Below are 17,385 nucleotides of genomic sequence, written 5' to 3'. Positions count from 1 at the left end.
TAATTTTTGGGGTTTTTTTTCTTTTTTTTTCCAGGAAGATTTTTTTCTTAAATTTTTTTTAACTTTTTGGGTTTTTTTCCTCAATTTTTTTTCCTTTTTTTTGGTTTTTTTCCTCTTCTTTTGACCAACCTGTGCCACCAAAGCAACAAAAAACCCCAAAAACCTCCCAAATTTCCCCAAAAATCCCCAAAATTTCCCTCCCAGCCCTTCCCCCTCCCCAAACCCACCCAATTCCCTTCATTTTTAGGGTGAGAAAAACAAAAAAAAACCTGAAAAATCACTTTATAAACATCAGGAACCAAAGGGGAGAAAAGGAAAAAATGAAATATTTTCACCACTGGAGGAATTTTCACAGTTTTGTTATGCTCTAAGTTTATTTCTATCATATTTACAGATTTTTTTCTCTCTCTCTCTTTTTTTTTATCTTTTTTTGTGGTTTTTTGTAGGTTTTTTGTGGGTTTTTTGTGGTTTTTTTCTCTCTTTCTCTCTCTTTTTTTTTTTCCCATTGATAAATTTTTTTTTCTGTTCTTCGTTTTTTTGCTTTTTCTGTCTTTTTTTTTCTTTCTCCTGGGGAGGAAATTTGTAATTTTTTTTTGCCCCAAAATTGTTGGAGTGTGAGCAGGAGCCAAAAAATTCTACATTCAGGTTGACAATCCCTGTGGGCTTGGGGAGGAGGAGGGAAAAAAGGGGGAAAAATGGAAAAAAAGGGGGAAAAAAAGGAAAAAAAAGAAGGGAAAAAAAGAAAAAAAAGAAAAAATGGGGAAAAAATGAGAAAAAATGGGAAAAAAAGGGAGAAAAAGGGAAAAAAAGGAAAAAAATGGAGAAAAAAGAAAAAAAAGGAAAAAAGGAAAAAAAAAGGAAAAAAGGGAAAGGAGAGGAAAAAAGGAAAAAAAGGAAAAAAAGGAAAATAAAGGGAAAAAATGGAAAAAAAAATTTTAAAAAGGAAAGATGAAGAAAGAAGAAAGGGAAAAAGGGCAGGAAAAGAAAAAAAAGATGAAAAAAGGGTAAGGAAAAAAGGGGTAAGGGGAAAAAGAAGGAAAAAAGGAAAGAAAAGGAGGAAAAAAAAAGGAAAAAAATCGAAAAGAAGAGGGAAAAAACAAAAAAAGGAGAAAAAAAATGAAAAAAAGGGAAAAAGGGGGAAAAAGGAGAAAAAACAAAAAAAAAAGTGGAAAAAAGTGAAAGAAAGGGGGAAAGAAAGGGGAACAAAAACTCAAAAAAAGGAGAAAAAAACCAAAAAAAAAGGGGAAAAAAGGGGAAAGAAAGGAGAAAGGGGGAAGAAAGGAGAAAAAAGGGAAAATAAGGGAGAAAAAAAACCCAAAAAAGGGATAAAAATGGAGGAAGAAAAGGAGAAAGAAAGGAGAAAAAAAAACTAAAAAAAAGGGGAAAACCCCAAAAAAATGAGGGAAAAAGGAGAAAAAAAGGGAGAAAAAAGGAGAAAAAAATCAGGAAAAAAAGGAGAAAGAAAGGAGAAAAAAAGGGGAAAAACCCCCAAAAAATGAGGGAAAAAAGGGAGAAAAAAGGAGAAAAAAATCAGGAAAGAAAGGAGAAAGGAGAAAAAAAACCTAAAAAAAAAAAACGGGAAAAATCAAAAAAAAGGGTAAAAAATGGAGAAAAAAGGGGGAAAAAAGGGGGGGAAAAAAAGAAAAAAGCCAAAAAAAAAGGGGAGAAAAAAGGAGAAAAAAAATCAGGAAAAAAAGGAGAAAGGAAGGAGGAAAAAAACAGAAAAAAAGGGGAAAAACCCCCAAAAAATGAGGAAAAAAGGGAGAAAAAAGGAGAAGAAAATGAGGAAAAAAAGGAGAAAAAAGGGGGAAAAAATGAGAAAAAAGGGGAAAAAAGGGGGAAAAAGGGGTGAAAAGGGAGAAAAAAGGGGGGAAAAGGAGGGGAAAAAGGGAGAAAAAAAAAGAGAAAAAAGGGAGAAAAAAGGGGGAAAAAGGGAGAAAAAAGGGGGGAAAAAGGGAGAAAAAAATGAGAAAAAAGGGAGAAAAAATGAGAAAAAAAATGAGAAAAAAGGGAGAAAAAAAGAGAAAAAAGGCGGAAAAGGGAGAAAAAAAGGGGAAAAAATGAGAAAAAAAAAAGAGAAAAAAGGCGGGAAAAAAGGGAAAAGGGGAAAACCCCCCAAAAAAAGGGAACAAACCCAAAAATAGGGAACAAACCCAAAAAATAGGGAAAAAAAACCCCCAAAAAAGGACCCAAAAGGCTCCCTGCCCCTCTCTCCCTGCCCCTCTCTCCCTGTCCCGCTCACTCCGTGCCTGTCCCTGTCCCTCGCTGTCCCCGCGCGGTGTCACTCGGTGTCGCCGGGCGGGGCGGTGGCTGTCCCCGCTGTCCCTGTGGCTGTCCCCACTGTCGCTGTCACTGTCGCCAGGCCGGCTCGGCGCTGCTGCAGGAAGCGCTGGATGCTGTCGCTGTCCCTGCGCAGCCACGCGGCGTTCAGCGCGATGTTCTCGCAGCATTGCTGGACAGTGCGCTCGGCGGAGGGAGCGGGGTGAGACTCGAAAAAGGCCTGGAAATGAGAAATTTAATGGGTTTATTATGATTTTTAATTGGGTTGGTTTGGGTTTTTGTAAAAAAAAATTAGAGGATTTTTTGGAGGGTTTTTTGAAGGTTTTGTTAGGCTGAGGAGGATAAAGCGCTCGGCAGAGGGAGCAGGGTGCGACTCGAAAAAGGCCTGAAAATGAGAAATTTTCATATTTTTGAATGGTTTCTAATAGGGTTGGTTTGGGTTTGTAAAATTAAAATTAGAGGATTTTTTGGAGGGTTTTTGAGGTGGTTTTTAGGTCTGAAGAGGATAAAGTGCTCGGCAGAGGGAGCGGGGTGCGACTCGAAAAATGCCTAAAAAATGAGAATTTTTACATGGTTTTGGGTGGTTTTTAATTGGGTTGGTTTGGGTTTGTTAAATTAAAATAAAAGGGTTTTTTTGAGGTGGTTTTTAGGCTGAAGAGGATAAAGTGCTGAGCAGAGGGCACTGGGTGGCTCTCGAAAAATGCCTAAAAATGAGAAATTTAATGGGTTTTATATGGTTTTTAATTGGGTTGGTTTGGGTTTGTTAAATAAAAATAAAAGGGTTTTTTTGGAGGGTTTTTGAGATGGTTTTTAGGTCTGAAGAGGATAAAGTGCTGAGCCGAGAGCACTAAGTGTGACTCGAAAAATGCCTGAAATACAGAATTTTACATGGGTTTGAATGGTTTTTAATTGGGTTGGTTTGGGTTTGTTAAATTAAAATAAAAGGGGTTTTATGGAGGGCTTTTTGAGATGGTTTTTAGGTCTGAAGAGGATAAAGTGCTGAGCCAAGAGCATCAGGTGGCTCTTGAAAAATGCCTGAAAAATGAGAATTTTAGAGGGTTTATTATGACTTTTAATTGGGTTTGTTAAATAAAAATAAAAGGGTTTTTTTAAGAGGTTTTTTTAGGCTGAGGAGGATAAAGCACTCGGCAGAGGGAGCGGGGTGCGACTCGAAAAAGGCCTAAAAATGAGAATTTTGAACATTTTTGGGTGGTTTTGATGAGGTTTGGTTTGGGTTTGTTCAATAGAAATAAAAGGATTTTTTTTTAAAGTTTTTTTGAGGTGGTTTTTAGCTTGAGGAGGACAAGGACTGAATGGTTTTGGGTGGTTTTAAGAGGATTTGTTCGGGATTTTTAAAAAAAAAACTGATTTTTTTGAGGTGTTTTTTAACCTGAGGAGGACAAAGGCAGAGCTGAGCCTCGTGTTGGAAATCAAATTTTTAAAATTTGGTTTTATTTCTCTAGTCAGGCTCAGTTTAAATTTGCCTCAGGCAAAGAAATTTCATTTTTTTAAGATTTTTTAGGTGTTTTTTAGCCTGAGGAGGACAAGGACAGAGCTGAGCCTCATGTTGGAAATCAAATTTTTAAAATTTGATTTTATTTCTCTAGTCAGACTCAGTTTAAATTTGCCTCAGGGAAAGAAATTTCATTTTTTTTAAGATTTTTTTAGGTGTTTTTTAACCTGAGGAGGACAAAGGCAACAATGAGCCTCTTGTTGGAAATTACAGAATTTTTTGAATGAAGAAGAAATTGGTGGAAATTCCAAATTATTTGAAAATTATTGATTTAAAGTATTTTTTGAAGATGTTTTATCCAACTCAGTTTGGGGAGAGAACAAGAAAATTTGGCTCTTCCAGCCCCAAAAAGGACAATTTTATGAGTGAAAAATTAATTAATTAGTGACAAATTAATTAATTAGTGACAAATTAATGATTTTTGTAATTCAATCTGCTCACCTTCACCTCTGCAGCCATTTTGTCATTTGCAAATCCATCCACTGTGAGCTGGAGGGGAAAAAAAATGAAAAATTTGGGTGAAATTCAGGATTTTTAATGTTTTGGCTCTGAAATTTGGAATTGGGTTAAAGAAAGGAATGAATGAAATGTAATGAATTAAAAAAGAGAAGAAAGAAAATGAATAAATTGAAAAATTAATAAATGAAAGTAAATGAAAATAAAGAAACAAAACAAGTAAATTAGGCTAAATAAACGAATAAATAAAATGTAATAAATAAAAATAAACAAAATAAATAAACTAAGAAATAAAAAGAAATAAAAATAACAGGCAAATCTGGCTAAATAATTAAATAAAATATAATAAATAGAAATAAATACAATATACAAAATAAACAAATTCATAAATAAAAAGAAAAAATAACAAGTAAATTCGGCTAAATAAATAAATAAAATATAATAAATAGAAATAAATAAAATACACTAAATAAAATAAATAAATTTTTATATTTATTTTTTATATATATATTTATTATTATATAAATAAATAAATAAACGTATTTATTATATTTATTTATATAACAAATAAAAATATTTTAAAAATTTTAAAAAGAAATAAATTAACTCATAAAAATCAATCAAAATGACGAGTAAATCAGGCTAAATGCACCCACATTGATGAAGTAATCAAATAAATAAATTTTAATAATTTCAATTGAATAATTTCATAATTTCAATGGAATAATTTAATAATTTCAATTGAATAATTGAATAATTTAAATTTAATAATTTAATAATTTCAATTTAATAATTTCAATTGAATAATTTAATAATTTCAATTTAATAATTTAAATGGAATAATTTAATAATTTCAATGGAATAATTTAATAATTTCAATGGAATAATTTAATAATTTCAATTGAATAATTTAATAATTTTAATTTAATAATTTAATAATTTCAATTGAATAATTTCAATTGAATAATTTAATAATTTCAATTGAATAATTTAATAATTTAAATTTGATAATTTAATAATTTCAATTTAATAATTTAATAATTTCAATTTAATAATTTAATAATTTCAATTTAATAATTTCAATTGAATAATTTAATAATTTCAATTGAATAATTTAATAATTTCAATTGAATAATTTCAATTGAATAATTTAATAATTTCAATTTAATAATTTCAATTTAATAATTTAATAATTTCAATTGAATAATTTAATAATTTCAATTTAACAATTTAATAATTTCAATTTACTAATTTAATAATTTCAATTGAACAATTTAATAATTTAAATTGAATAATTTAATAATTTCAATTGAATAATTTCAATTGAATAATTTAACAATTTCAATTTAATAATTTCAGTTGAAATTGTACTAATTTCAATTCCCCCATACCTTGATCAGCCTGGATATCAAGAAGCCTCCCTGGTATCGATTGTAAAGCTCCTCCCAGTTCTCCCGCAGGAATTTCCAAGCAGCTTTTCTGCCCTGCCGGCTGCTGCCTGCGACCCCACCTAGCACTGAGACTGTGTCCTGAGGCCTCACCTCCTCCTGAAATAAAATATATAATATATATTGTATCAGAATTATAGAAAATAACTACTGAGACTGTGTCCTGAGGCCTCACCTCCTCCTGAAATAAATATATATATATATATTGTATCAGAGATAGAGAAAATAAATACTGACACTGTGTCCTGAGGCCTCACCTCCTCCTGGAAATAAAATATAATATATATCAGAGATAGAGAAAATAAATATAGAAATAAATATAGAAAATAAAAACAGAGACTGTGTCCTGAGGCCTCACCTCCTCCTGAAAATACAGAATAAATAGATATATATATCAGAGATATGGAAAATAAATAGAGAATAAATACAGAGACTGTGTCCTGCGACCCCACCCAGCACTGAGACTGTGTCCTGAGGCCTGACCTCCTCCTGGAAATAAAATATAATATATATATTGTATCAGAATTATAGAAAAAAGATACAGAATAAATACTGAAACTGTGTCCTGAGGCCTGACCTCCTCCTGGAATAAAATATAATATAATATATATCAGAGATAGAGAAAATAAACACTGAGACTGTGTCCTGAGGCCTGACCTCCTCCTGAAATATAGAATAAATATATATATTGTATCAGAATTATAGAAAATAACTACTGAGACTGTGTCCTGCGACCCCGCCCAGCACTGACACTGTGTCCTGAGGCCTGACCTCCTCCTGAAATAAAATATAATATATATATTGTATCAGAATTATAGAAAATAAATACAGAGACTGTGTCCTGAGGCCGCACCTCCTCCTGGAATATAGAAAATAAATATATAAATACTGAGACTGTGTCCTGAGGCCTGACCTCCTCCTGAAAATACAGAATAAATAGATGATATATATATCAGAGATATGGAAAATAAATAGAGAATAAATACTGAATAAATGTATCTGAATTATTATAGAAAATAACTACTGAGACTGTGTCCTGCGACCCCGCCCAGCACTGACACTGTGTCCTGAGGCCTGACCTCCTCCTGGAAATAAATATATATATATATTGTATCAGAATTATAGAAAATAAATACTGACACTGTGTCCTGAGGCCTGACCTCCTCCTGGAATATAGAATAAATAGATATAAAATATCAGAGATATGGAAAATAAATAGAGAAAATAAATACTGACACTGTGTCCTGAGGCCTGACCTCCTCCTGGAAATAAAATATAATATATATCAGAGATAGAGAAAATAAATACATCAGAGTTACAGAAAATAACTACTGAGACTGTGTCCTGCCACTCCGCCCAGCACTGACACTGTGTCCTGCTGAAATATAGAAACCTCCTCCTGGAATATAGAAAATAAATTTATATCAGAATTATAGAAAATAAATACTGAAAATAAATACTGAGACTGTGTCCTGCCACTCCACCCAGCACTGAGACTGTGTCCTGAGGCCTGACCTCCTCCTGAAAATACAAAAATAAATATATATATTGTATCAGAGATATGGAAAATAAATAGAGAATAAATACAGAATAAATAATACAGAATAAATACAGAGACTGTGTCCTGCGGCTGAACCTCCTCCTGAAATACAGAATAAATACTGAATAACTACTGAATAACTACTGAATAAATACAGAATAAATACAGAATAAATACAGAATAAATACAGAATAAATACTGAATAAATACTGAATAAATACTGAATAAATACTGAATAAATACTGAATAAATACTGAATAAATACTGAATAAATACAGAGACTGTGTCCTGTGGCCGAACTTCCTCCTGGGATACAGAAAATAAAAATATAATATATCAGAGATAGAGAAAATAAATATAGAAAATAACTACTGAGACTGTGTCCTGCGGCCGAACCTCCTGCTGGGGAAAAATAGAGAAAATACAGAATAAATACTGAATAAATACTGAATAAATACTGAATAAATACTGAATAAATAATACAAAATAAATACTGAGACTGTGTCCTGCGGCCAGACCTCCTGCTGGGGAAATAAAATATAATATATCAGAAATACAGAAAATAAATGCAGAAAATAAATCATCAGAATTAGAGAAAACACTGAGACTGTGTCCTGCAGACTTCCTCCTGGGGAAAAACACCAAAATTCCAGCAAAATTCCAGAAAAATCCAGCAAAATTCCATCAGAATTACAGAAAATCCAGCAAAATCCATCAGAATTCCATCAAAATTCCAGAAAATCCAGCAAAATCCCCCAGAAAATCTATCAGAATTCCCTCAAAATACATCAAAATTCCCTCAAAATACATCTAAATTCCCTCAAAATACATCTAAATTCCATCTAAATACATCTAAATCCCAAAAAAATCCCAAAGCATCCATCAAAATTCTACCCAAATCTATCAAAATTCCATTAAAATCCAATAAAATAAAAAAAAATCCATCTAAACCCCAAAAAATCCATCAAAATCCATCAAAATCCACCAGAATCCCACCAAAATCCCCAAAAAATTTAGCAAAATTCCAGCAAAATACAAAAAAATCCATCAGAATTCCAGCAAATTCCATCAATATCCAGCAGAATTCCAGAAAAATCCATCAAAATTTTTAAAAATCCAGAAAATCCATCAGAATTACATCAAAATCCATCAGAATTCCAGCAAAATAAAAAAAAAAAAAAATCAAAATTCCATCAAAATCCATCTAAATCCATCTAAATTCCATCAAAATCCATCAGAATCCAAAAAAATCCATCAGTATTCCAGGAAAATCCAGCAAAATCAAAAAAAATCCCAAAGAATCCATCAAAATTCCACCAAAATCCAAAAAAATCCAACAAAATCCAGCAAAATCCATCAGAATTCCAGCAAATTCCATCAAAATCCCAAAAATTCCCATCAAAATTCCACCAAAATCCATCAGAATCGATGAGAATTCAAAAAAAATCCATCAAAATTTAAAAAATCCATCAGAATTCCAGAAAAATTAAAAAATCCAAAAAAATCCATCAAATTCCCAAAAAATGACCAAAAATCCATCAAAATTCCACCAAAATCCATCAGAATCTATCAAAATTCCATCAAAATCCATCAAAATAAAAAAAAAATCCCAACAAAATCCAACAGAATCCCAAAAAATCCATCAAAATTCCACCAAAATCCAGAAAAATCCATCAAAATTCATCAAAATTCCACCATAATCTACATGAAAAAAGAAACGAAAAATTCTACCAAAATCCATCAAAATCCAAAAAAATCCATCAAAATCCATTAAAAAAAATCCCAAAAAATCCATCCAAATTCCACCAAAATCCATCAAAATCCAAACAAAACCATCAAAATCCATTAAAAAAATCCCAAAAAATCCATCCAAATTCCACCAAAATCCATCAAAATAAAAAAAAAATCCATCAAAATCCCACCAATTTTCATCAAAATTCCAACTAAATCCATCAAAAATCCATCAAAATTCATCCAAATCCAAAAAAATTCTACCAAAATCCACCCAAATCCCACTTTTTTTGCTAATTCCTGCAGCTCCAAATTCAGGTTTTTTCAGGCTGGATTGGCTCGAGGTTGTTCTGTGTGTAATTTGAAGGTAAAAGAGGTTTTTTTCCCTCAAAAAAAGGGTTTTTTCCTGTTTTATTTCACTCTGCCCAGGTTATTCCCAAAGTTTTTATCCCCAAAAAGGATTTTTTTCCTGTTTTTACCCAAAAAAACCTCTTTTTCCCTGTTTTATCTCTTGACCTCCCGAGGTTTTTACCCCAAAAATAAGGGTTTTCTTCCCATTTTTACCCCAAAAAAAGGTTTTTTCCTGTTTTATTTCACTCTGCCCAGGTTATTCCCAAGGATTTTACCCCAAAAAAGTGGTTTTTTTCCCATTTTATTTCACTCTCCCCAGGTTATTCCTGAGGTTTTTACTCCAAAAAAGGTGGTTTTTCCCATTTTTATCCAAAAAAAAGTGGTTTTTTCCAAAAAAAAGTGTTTTTTTCCTGTTTTTACCCAAAAAAAGTGATTTTTTCCTTTTTTTACCCCCAAAAAAGTGTTTTTTCCCTGTTTTTACCCCAAAAAAAGGTGTTTTTTTCCCCTTTTTACCCCAAAAAAAGTGTTTTTCCCGTTTTTATCCCCCAAAAAAGTGGTTTTTTCCTGTTTTTCTCCCCAAAAAAAGGGGTTTTTCCCATTTTATTTCACTCTCCCCAGGTTATTCCTGAGGTTTTTACTCCAAAAAAGGTGGTTTTTTCCCATTTTTATCCAAAAAAAAGTGGTTTTTTTCCCAAAAAAAAGTGGTTTTTTCCGCGAAAAAAGTGGTTTTTTCCCCATTTTTACCCCCAGAAAAGGTGTTTTTTCCCATTTTTACCCCAAAAAATGTTTATTTTCCCCCCACACTCACCGAGAGAGCAAAGCTGAGCACCCTCTGGATGAGCTCGGGCTGCCCGATGGCTCCTGAGGTTTTTATCCCAAAAAAGGGTTTTTTCCCCATTTTATTTCACTCTGCTCAGGTTGTTCCCAAAGATTTTACCCCAAAAAAGGTGGTTTTTTCCTGTTTTTATCCCAAAAAAATATGGTTTTTTCCTGTTTTTATCCCAAAAAAGTGGGTTTTTTCCCTGTTTTCATCCCCAAAAAAAAGTGATTTTTTCCCGTTTTTACCTCAAAAAAGGGGTTTTTTTCCCGTTTCTATCTCCAAAAAAAGGATTTTTTCCATTTTTACCCCAAAACAGGATTATTTTCCCCACACTCACCGAGAGAGCGAAGCTGAGCACCCTCTGGATGAGCTCGGGCTGCCCGATGGCTCCCAGCACTCGCTCGATCCTGTTCTTCTCCTCCTGCATGTCTGCCTGCTTGTGCAGCTGCCAAAAATGCACATTCAAATTCAAATTCAAATTCAAAATTCACATCAAAATCAAAATTCAAATTCTAATCAAAATCAAAATTCAAATTCTCATTAAAATCAAAATTCAAATAAAAATCAAAATTCAAATTCACATAAAAATCAAAATCAAAATTAAAATTCTAATCAAAATTCAAATTCACATTAAAATCAAAATTCAAATTCAAATCAAAATCAAAATTAACATTAAGTCAAAATCCAGACTCAAATTCAAATTCAAATCAAAATTCAAATCAAGATTCAAATTCAAATCAAAATTCAAATAAAGATTCAAATTCAAATCAAAATTCAAATAAAGATTCAAATTCAAATCAAAATTCAAATAAAGATTCAAATTCAAATCAAAATTCAAATAAAGATTCAAATTCAAATCAAAATTCAAATAACAACTAAAATTCAAATTCAAATCAAAATCAAAATTAAAATTAACATTAAAGTCAAAATCCAAATTCAAATCAAAATCAAAATACAAATTCTAATCAAAATCAAAATTCAAATTCTAATCAAGATTCAAATTCAAATCAAAATTCAAATGACAATTCAAATTCAAATTCAAATCAAAATCAAAATTCAAATTCACATTAAAATCAACATTCAAATCAAAATCAGAATCAAAATTCAAATTCTAATCAAAATTCAAATTCAAATCAAAATCAAAATTAACATTAAAGTCAAAATCCAGATTCAAATTCAAATCAAGATTCAAATTCAAATCAAAATTCAAATGACAATTCAAATTCAAATCAAAATCAAAATCAAAATTAACATTAACATTAAAGTCAAAATCAAGATTCAAATCAAAATCAAAATTCAAATTAATGTTAAAATCAAGATTCAAATCAAAATTAACATTAACATTTCCAAATTCAAATCAAAATCAAATTTCAAATGACAATTCAAATTCAAATCAAAATCAAAATTCAAATCCCAATCAAAATTCAAATCCAGATTCAAATTCAAATCAAGATTCAAATGGCAATTCAAATTAAAATTCAAATAAAAATCAAAATTCAAATTCAAATCAAAATTCAAATTCAAATCAAAATTCAAATTCAAATCAAAATTCAAATGACAATTCAAATTCAAATTCAAATCAAAATCAAAATTCAAATTCACATTAAAATCAAAATTCAAATCAAAATCAGAATCAAAATTCAAATTCTAATCAAAATTCAAATTCAAATCAAAATCAAAATTAACATTAAAGTCAAAATCCAGATTCAAATTCAAATCAAGACTCAAATTCAAATTAAAGTCAAAATTCAAATGACAATTCAAATTCAAATCAAAATCGAAATTCTAATCAAAATCAAAATTCAAATTCAAATCAAAATTCAAATGACAATTCAAATTCAAATTCAAATCAAAATCAAAATTAACATTAACATTAAAGTCAAAATCCAAATTCAAATCAAAATCAAAATTCAAATTAATGTTAAAATCAAGATTCAAATCAAAATCAAAATTAACACTTCCAAATTCAAATCAAAATCAAATTTCAAATTCAAATCAAAATCAAAATTAAAATTCTAATCAAAATCAAGATTCAAATTCAAATCAAGATTCAAATTAACATTTAAATCAAAATTCAAATTCTAATCAAAATGTACATTAAAATTAACATTTAAATCGAACTCTAAAATTCTAATCAAAATCAAAATTCAAATTAACATTAAAATCAAAATTCAAATTCAAATCAAAATCAAAATTAAAATTAACACTATAGTGAAAATCCAAGTTCAAATCAAAATCAAGATAAAATTCAAATAAAAATTGAAATTCAAATTAAAATTAAATTCAAATAAAAATCAGATTCGAATTAAAACAAAAATTTAAATTCAAAGTCAAATAAAATAAAAATAAAAAAGTTCAAATCAAAATTCAAATTAAAATTCAAATCAAAATGCAAATCAAAATGCAAATTCAAATTAAAATAAAATGCAAGTCAGAATTAAAATTAAAATTCTTGGATTTTTGAGGGGAAATCCTGGCATTTTTCAGGGTTAAATCCTGGGAGTTTTAGGGGGAAAATCCTGCGATTTTTAGGGGAATTTATGGGATTTTTGGAAGAAATCCTGGGATTTTTAGGGGGACAGAAATCCTGCAATTTTTAGAGGGAAATCCTGGAATTTTGGGGGCAAAATCCTGGGATTTTTAGGGGGAAATACTGGATTTTTAGGAGGATTTATGGGATTTTTAGGGGCAATTATGGGATTTTTGTGGGGAAATCCTGCAATTTTTAGGGCGAAATCCTGACATTTTTAGAGGGAAATCCTGGAATTTTTTGGGGTGAAATCCTGCGATTTTTAGGGGAATTTATGGGATTTTTGGAGGAAATACTGGGATTTTTAGGGGGAGGGAAATCCTGGAAGTTTTAGGAGGAAATCCTGGAATTTTTTGGGGTGAAATTCTGGGATTTTTAGGAGGAAGTCCTGGAAATTTGGGGCCAAACCCTGGGATTTTTTGGGGGAAATCCTGCAATTTTAAGGAGGATTTATGGGATTTTTTGGGGGAAATTCTTGAATTTTTTGGGGGGAAATCCTGGAATTTTTGGGGCAAAATTCTGGGATTTTTGGGGTAAAATCCTGGGATTTTTAGGAGGATTTATGGGATTTTTAGGGGCAATTATGGGACTTTTGGGGGAAAATCCTTGAATTTTTTGGGGGGGGAAATCCTTGAATTTTTGGAGTAAAATCCTGGGATCTTTAGGGGGAAATCCTGGAATTTTTGGGGTGAAATCTTGGGATTTTTAGGGGGAAATCCTGGGATTTTTAGGAGGATTTATGGGATTTTTTTGGGGGAAATCCTTGAATTATATGGGGTGGAAATCCTTGAATTTTTGGGGCAAAATTCTGGGATTTTTGGGGTAAAATCCTGGAATTTTTGGGGGTGAAATCCTGCGATTTTTAGGAGGATTTATGGGATTTTTTGGGGGAAATCCTTGAATTTTTGGGGCAAAATTCTGGGATTTTTAGGGGGAAATCCTGGAATTTTTGGGGTGAAATCCTGCAATTTTAAGGAGGATTTATGGGATTTTTTTGGGGAAATCCTTGAATTATATGGGGTGGAAATCCTTGAATTTTTGGGGCAAAATTCTGGGATTTTTGGGGTAAAATCCTGGAATTTTTTGGGGTGAAATCCTGGGAGTTTTAGGGGGAAAATCCTGCGATTTTTAGGAGGATTTATGGGATTTTGGGGGGAAATCCTGTGATTTTCATGGGGAGGGAAATCTTCGGATTTTTGGATGGAAATCCTGGAATTCTTAGGAGGAAATCCTGGAATTTTTGGGGTGAAATCCTGCGATTTTTAGGGTGAAATCGTGGGATTTTAAGGAGGATTTATGGGATTTTTAGGGGCAATTATGGGATTTTTGTGGGGAAATCCTGCAATTTTTAGGGTGAAATCCTGGAATTTTTTGGGGTGAAATCTTGGGATTTTTGGGGTGAAATCATGGGATTTTTAGGGGAATTTATGGGATTTTTGGAGGAAATACTGGGATTTTTAGGGGGAGGGAAATCCTGGAAGTTTTAGGAGGAAATCCTGGAATTTTTTGGGGTGAAATTCTGGGATTTTTAGGAGGAAGTCCTGGAAATTTGGGGCCAAACCCTGGGATTTTTTGGGGGAAATCCTGCAATTTTAAGGAGGATTTATGGGATTTTTTGGGGGAAATTCTTGAATTTTTTGGGGGGAAATCCTGGAATTTTTGGGGCAAAATTCTGGGATTTTTGGGGTAAAATCCTGGGATTTTTAGGAGGATTTATGGGATTTTTAGGGGCAATTATGGGACTTTTGGGGGAAAATCCTTGAATTTTTTTGGGGGGAAATCCTGGAATTTTTGGTGTGAAATCCTGGGATCTTTAGGGGGAAATCCTGGAATTTTTGGAGTGAAATCTTGGGATTTTTAGGTGGAAATACTGGATTTTTAGGAGGATTTATGGGATTTTTTTGGGGGAAATCCTTGAATTATATGGGGTGGAAATCCTTGAATTTTTGGGGCAAAATTCTGGGATTTTTGGGGTAAAATCCTGGAATTTTTTGGGGTGAAATCCTGCGATTTTTAGGAGGATTTATGGGATTTTTAGGGGCAATTATGGGACTTTAGGGGAGAAATCCTAGAATTTTTAGGGTGAAATCCTGGGATTTTTGGGGGGAAATCCTCTAATTTTTAGGGGGATTTATGGGATTTTTGGGGGAAATCCTGTGATTTATAGGGGGAGGGAAATCCTGCAATTTTTAGAGGGAAATCCTGGAATTTTTGGAGTAAAATCCTGGGATTTTTAAGGGGAAATCCTGGATTTTTAGGAGGATTTATGGGATTTTTAGGGGCAATTATGGGATTTTTGTGGGGAAATCCTGCAATTTTTAGGGTGAAATCCTGACATTTTTAGAGGGAAATCCTGGAATTTTTTGGGGTGAAATCTTGGGATTTTTGGGGTGAAATCCTGGGATTTTTAGGAGGATTTATGGGATTTTTAGGGGCAATTATGGGATTTTTGAGGGGGAGGGAAATCCTGGGATGTTTAGGGGGAAATCCTGGGATTTTTTGGGGTGAAATCCTGGAATTTTTTGGGGTGAAATCTTGGGATTTTTGGGGTGAAATCTTGGCATTTTTGAGGTAAAATCCTGAGATTTTTAGGGGGAACTCCTGCAATTTTTAGGATTTATGGGATTTTTGGGGGAAATCCTGTGAGTTTTAGGGGGGGGGAAATCCTTGAATTTTTGGAGTAAAATCCTGGGATCTTTAGGGGGAAATACTGGATTTTTAGGAGGATTTATGGGATTTTTTGGGGGAAATCCTTGAATTACATGGGGTGGAAATCCTTGAATTTTTGGGGCAAAATTCTGGGATTTTTGGGGTAAAATCCTGGAATTTTTGGGGGAAATCCTGCGATTTTTAGGAGGATTTATGGGATTTTTTGGGGCAATTATGGGATTTTTGTGGGGAAATCCTGCAATTTTTAGGGTGAAATCCTGGAATTTTTGGGGGGAAATCTTGCGATTTTTAGGGTGAAATAGTGGGATTTTAAGGAGGATTTATGGGATTTTTAGGGGCAATTATGGGATTTTTGAGGGGGAGGGAAATCCTGGGATGTTTAGGGGGAAATCCTGGGATTTTTTGGGGTGAAATCCTGGGATTTTTAGGAGGATTTATGGGATTTTTGGGGGGAAATCCTTGAATTTTTGGGGGGAAATCCTGGAATTTTCAGGATTTATGGGATTTTTTGGGGGAAATCCTTGAATTTTTGGGGTAAATCCTGGAATTTTTATAGGAGGATTTATGGGATTTTTTGGGGCAATTACAGGATTTTTGGGGGGAAATCCTTGAATTTTTTTGGGGGGAAATCCTGGAATTTTTGGTGTGAAATCCTGGGATCTTTAGGGGGAAATCCTGGAATTTTTGGAGTGAAATCTTGGGATTTTTAGGGGGAAATCCTGGGATTTTTAGGAGGATTTATGGGATTTTTTTGGGGGAAATCCTTGAATTATATGGGGTGGAAATCCTTGAATTTTTGGGGCAAAATTCTGGGATTTTTGGGGTAAAATCCTGGGATTTTTTGGGGTGAAACCCTGGAATTTTTGGGGTGAAATCCTGGAATTTTTGGGGTGAAATCCTGGAATTTTTGGGGTGAAATCCTGGGATTTTTGGGGTGAAATCCTGGGATTTTTGGGGTAAAATCCTGGAATTTTGGTGCTCACCCACCTTGAGCATAGTGTCCAGAGTGGAGCTGTCGCCGTGCTTCAGCACAGTCACATAGACCTGAGGGAAAATGGGGAAAAATTCCAAAAAAAATTAACAAATCATCCCAAAAAAAATCCCAAATCCACTCTGGGAATGCAAGAATTCCTGTGGAATTGTTGGAATTCACATTGACCTGAGGGAAAATAGGGAAAAATTCCAAAATAATAAATAAATCATCCCAAAAAAAATCCCAAATTCACTCTGGGAATGTGAGAATTTGGGTGGAATTGTTGGAATTCACAGAGACCTGAGGGAAAATGGGGAAAAATTCCAAAAAAATTAACAAATCATCCCAAAAAAAATCCCAAATCCACTCTGGGAATGCAAGAATTCCTGTGGAATTGTTGGAATTCAGCACAGCCACATAGACCTGAGGGAAAATAGGGAAAAATTCCAGAAAAATTAACAAATCATCCCAAAAAAAAATCCCAAATACACTCTGGGAATGCATTCCAAAAAAATAAATAAATCATCCCAAAAAAATCCCAAATTCACTCTGGGAATGCAAGAATTTGGGTGGAATTGTTGGAATTCACATTGACCTGAGGGAAAATGGGGAAAAATTAAAAAAAAAATTAACAAATCATCCCAAAAAAAATCCCAAATTCACTCTGGGGATGGGAGAATTTCTGTGGAATTGTTGGAATTCACATAGACCTGAGGGAAAATGGGGGAAAATTCCAAAAAAAATTAACAAATCATCCCAAAAAAAATCCCAAATCCAGTCTGGGAATGCAAGAATTTCTGTGGAATTGTTGGAATTCACATTGACCTGAGGGAAAATGGGGAAAAATTCCAAAAAAAATTAACAAATCATCCCAAAAAAAATCCCAAATCCACTCTGGGAATTCATGAATTTCTGTGGAATTGTTGGAATTCACATTGACCTGAGGGAAAATGGGAATAAATTCCAGAAAAATTAACAAATCATCCCAAAAAAAAATCCCAAATCCACTCTGGGAATGCAAGAATTTGGGTGGAATTGTTGGAATTCTGAGATCAGGAGCACAAATCCCTCCT

At 32.6% G+C, this 17,385-nt stretch overlaps 1 protein-coding gene across 1 annotated transcript in view; it reads right to left on the bottom strand.

Annotated features, from left to right (window-relative positions):
- Positions 1-2,281: 2,281 nt before the first annotated feature.
- The window catches only part of NPEPPS (aminopeptidase puromycin sensitive), a 79,826-nt gene continuing 64,722 nt past the window's right edge, over positions 2,282-17,385 (bottom strand). The window contains exons 19-23 of the mRNA XM_085083323.1: positions 16,327-16,383; positions 10,477-10,584; positions 5,641-5,796; positions 4,235-4,282; positions 2,282-2,500 (exon numbers count right to left, since the gene is read on the bottom strand). Of these exons, the coding sequence (XP_084939449.1) occupies positions 2,282-2,500; positions 4,235-4,282; positions 5,641-5,796; positions 10,477-10,584; positions 16,327-16,383 (588 nt within the window). The remainder of the gene's footprint in view (positions 2,501-4,234; positions 4,283-5,640; positions 5,797-10,476; positions 10,585-16,326; positions 16,384-17,385) is intronic.

The sequence above is a fragment of the Lichenostomus cassidix genome, chromosome 27, assembly GCF_008360975.1.
Source record: "Lichenostomus cassidix isolate B80296 chromosome 27, HeHo_3.0, whole genome shotgun sequence".
Classification (NCBI taxonomy): domain Eukaryota; kingdom Metazoa; phylum Chordata; class Aves; order Passeriformes; family Meliphagidae; genus Lichenostomus; species Lichenostomus cassidix.
The sequence above is the reverse complement of the archived record's forward strand: the minus strand, read 5'-3'. Positions and strand labels throughout refer to the sequence as shown.